The sequence below is a fragment of the Asparagus officinalis genome, chromosome 5 (genome assembly GCF_001876935.1).
Source record: "Asparagus officinalis chromosome 5, Aspof.V1, whole genome shotgun sequence".
Taxonomy (NCBI): Eukaryota; Viridiplantae; Streptophyta; class Magnoliopsida; order Asparagales; family Asparagaceae; genus Asparagus; species Asparagus officinalis.
In genome coordinates, this window is record NC_033798.1 from 86,013,442 (window position 1) to 86,017,327 (window position 3,886).

At 35.9% G+C, this 3,886-nt stretch overlaps 1 protein-coding gene across 1 annotated transcript in view; it reads right to left on the minus strand.

The window, feature by feature from the left end:
• Positions 1-3,886, minus strand: part of LOC109840005 (E3 ubiquitin-protein ligase SINAT5) — a 5,342-nt gene that overhangs the window by 1,133 nt on the left and 323 nt on the right. Inside the window, exons 1-2 of the mRNA XM_020408492.1 lie at positions 3,833-3,886; positions 834-1,220 (exon numbers count right to left, since the gene is read on the minus strand). The exon at positions 3,833-3,886 is cut by the window's right edge and continues 323 nt beyond it. Coding sequence (XP_020264081.1) covers positions 834-1,220; positions 3,833-3,886 — 441 coding nt within the window. The remainder of the gene's footprint in view (positions 1-833; positions 1,221-3,832) is intronic.

Genomic DNA, 3,886 nt, shown 5'->3' on the forward strand with positions numbered 1-3,886 from the left:
AATGAATGCTTCACTTTTGTCAACAAACTTTTACTCAATTTAGTTTGAAAATTTTCTTTATCCTAGGTAAAGTTCTGATTTTTCTTATTTTCTTGCTTGAATTGTATGCATGTGACACTTATGAAATGTGCATGTTCAATGGTTTTCTTGAGTGAGAGGGGCCAGGCTGAATTTGCTAAAATTCTAAGAGAACAGGAAGATTTCACAAGCAATCAAATCAAGTGAATACTAGATATCTCTATGCTAAAATTGTTCATGCCACATTACAATACTATTGAAAGAAAATTTTAGTTTTGTAAATAGAATAATAGAAAAGAATATGAAATTACCTATGATGATTTTGTTAACAAAATTTACGAAATGCATGAACAGGGATGTCTGTTAGTACATATAAGATTCTCATAGGTGTCACGGTTTCATGTTTACACGGGGTTGATATCCCAATTCATGTGCATTCTGGAGCACACATATAGCTTAGTGAATCCTGTTACCACCAAGTGCTAAGTGCAGAACACAAATCTCGACGTGCAATAGTAAACCTTTATATGTTGCATGATCGTATACAAATACTGGGAAAAACATCGAGACCCAAATTTAACAATTAAAGGTTTCCTTTAGAATTTTGAAAATTGGAGACATTGAATGCAATTATGCACCAGGATCGACAATTATATTTGCCACGCTGCTTTTTACCATTTTTGTACAAAGTGCTACCAAAATCCTATGCTGATCAAAGAGCAGGTCATGCAGCCAAAATACAGTTCACAGCATTATGAAGCGATGTAATATAACAAACGGAATCCAAGAATAAGTTGGCTTAGGTGCATACTTACCGTCAGCATCCAGGTGGCATTTTCAACCTCTCGTGGGTTAGACTTCACATATCGATGGTTGAAGGTGCAACCAGTGTGCATGTCCACTTTGTGATCATCCCTTAAATGTGTGACCAAGAAAGGAATGTCGCCTACAGTTGAGCATTCTGACCCTGCGTACGGGCAATTATATGGCCTGAAGTTGCACTGAGCTTCATGCTTGAGCTTACTATAGTATGGAAAGATTTCAGGGCACCCCAGTGAACAGTACTTGCAAGGGAGCTCAAGTGATTCTGCTACCTTTTCCAATGCTAAACACCGAATGTCTCCAAGTTCCTGTCTACAAGTAGGACAACGGTTGTGCACTCTAGTTTTACAAGTTGAACACAATGTGTGCCCATTGTGGCACTGCACAGAAAATAAATCAAATTAGAAAAGAGAAAAAGAAAACAGTCAGACACATTGAGATTGTTCTTCCATAATATCATGTGGTATTGTTTTTACATGATACTTTCATGCATTATAATGTTAATCCGCATAAGTTTGTTTTTGTCAGGAAGTAGAATCAATATGTAAGCATAGCAAGCAACAAAATTAACATCCACTTGAAAAAACAAGCATTGCTAACAATTCTGGAAATTAAAATATCATATATGCTCAGAATCTTACTATGGGCAAAGGTTGCATAAACTATAATATTTGGATTTTATTGGGGGTAGGGGAAGTTTGAAGGAAAAAAAGGGGAGAGAAGAAGGGAAGGTAAGTGAATTCCCTTCCCTCAATCCCACCCCATTTTGCAAGGGAACAGATTTCTATTGGGGATGAATGGGTTCCCCTACCTTCCTTTTTCTCCCCCATGACCTACCTTCCCTTCTTCCCTAGTACCCTCTATCCAAACAGGCCCTAAGAGAAACTACTGAGTCGTCACCCAGTAATGATAACTTACTATGTCATAGAAGGCTTCGATGGATTTATTATAATTTAATCCATGAGCAACAGGAGACTAAATTAAGTTCCCTATGTCCATCTATTCATTCAACCAATGAAAGACTAAAGATTAGGTCACAATGTGTCACATTCCAAAAGCCTGAGCAGCATTTTGGACATGACAATTCTCAAAACACGAGATAATGGCTGGATCATGCTTATTTATGAACACATGTATGCTCGAAAGATATTTGTTGCATATGATTTTGTGTGCTGAATGTGAAGGAACCTTAAGCATAAATTTATGTATATTCTTGTAGATAATAGTATTCAGTTTGACAAGTGCATAAACAGTGTCAGAAAAAGGTAGAAAACTCTCATGCTGAAGAATACACATACCCAGCCTAGTTATACCAATAGGAGCTGTACTATATATATAGTAGCTTGGAGTATGTTGCAAATCATTACAGTATTGCAGCAATTATATAAACTTTAAATTAAAGTAAAAAACATCAGCCTAATCAAAATGCTGCAGACAACAGTAAGAAATAATACTCCGGGCCTATGAGAATCCCATCTACGATGAGAACAAGGAAAATAACAGTCCAAAACAACAACAGCGGGTCAGGCAAACCCATCTCTTTAATACAAACAAATAAGAAAGTAAATAGTGTATAATAACATGCACTCAGACACATTATTAATCTGTCTAGCAATACAAAGAAAGCTAATCCATGTTTTAGAATCATATATCACCATAAAAAAATTATGTGTCAGAGATACTTAGGATTCATGTGATATTTAATTTTAATAATATATTGCAAGAGAAGTTATCAAACTAAGGAACTGTTTATGAAAAAAATATCAAGAAAGTTTTCCGAAACACGGCTTCAGAGAAAATAAAATTTTGACATACATACAGACTCCTTTAGAAGAAACAAAATATCAATAGTGCCTAATATTCATGGTCAGATTTGGACCAGTCAACATTACAAAGTTTTATTTTGTAAATCTATGGCAATCTAAAATGTAAAATAAATATTTTATTCACATTTTAGTTATAAAAAGCATGATATTTTTTGGTAAGACCATGATTTTGTAGGCATCTGTCTAACCTGCCAAACAAATTTTCTAGTTTTGAACTTTAAGAAATTCCAAATATTATAGTGTTTCTTGCTATCCGTAGTTGTCTAAAAGCAAGTCTAAATGACCTGGGATATATTAAACACCGTTCGATTCTCTTATGCTGAAGCTAGCATGACCAATATATCAAAGCTCAGCGTGAAGTCATTATCATGCTGATCCATATGTTGAGATCTTCAAAGCAATTTGAAATGCAATTCTTATATTATTGAGAGCATGAGCCATTATCATGCTAATCCATATGTTGATATCTTCAATAAGTAAATTGAAATGCAAGTCTTCTATCATTGACAGCATGAGGCATTATCAGCCGGTCCACATTCTGATATGCTTCTAAAACCTGCAAAGCAACCCCATGACTAGAACAGCAAAAGATAACAACTTGACCTGATTCAACACTATCACTCCAACCTAAGACATTTACAGGACATGATTGGCAATGTATTCTAATGTGTTCTACACAAGCTCCAACGCCCTTATACCCCCAAACAGAAGAAAAGGCACAAATTTCTCACAAAGCTGGATAAATTCAAGCCCCCAGTCTTCCAAAGGATGATGCTCTCCATACAACCTTCATCATCATCCATTAAAGTCCTGCACGATGCAGTACTCCACTCATAGTACACATGACCAACAATACAACCACCCACATTACCAAATGCTTCACAATCCACATATTAAATGCCCAACAAATAATTCGAATAACCATCTACATGAACCTAATAGACACATAATCTCGAGAATTCAGAAATCCATAACCAAAGTCCATCAAAAATCACGGGAGAAAAACAACTAATCATCCCTAATCTCACCAGCTTTCATAAAAAGATCCAATTTTGTCACGGAAGTCGTGAAGGAACCCTAAATCCAGAGCTCCCAAACCCCCAAATTTCTCAACTCAACAAAAAATAGCAGACACTAAAACGTCATTAAAGGCCGAAAAAGCTCACCTGATGGATTGGAGGATACATGGAATTAGTGCAAACAGGGCATTCGAGAAGCTC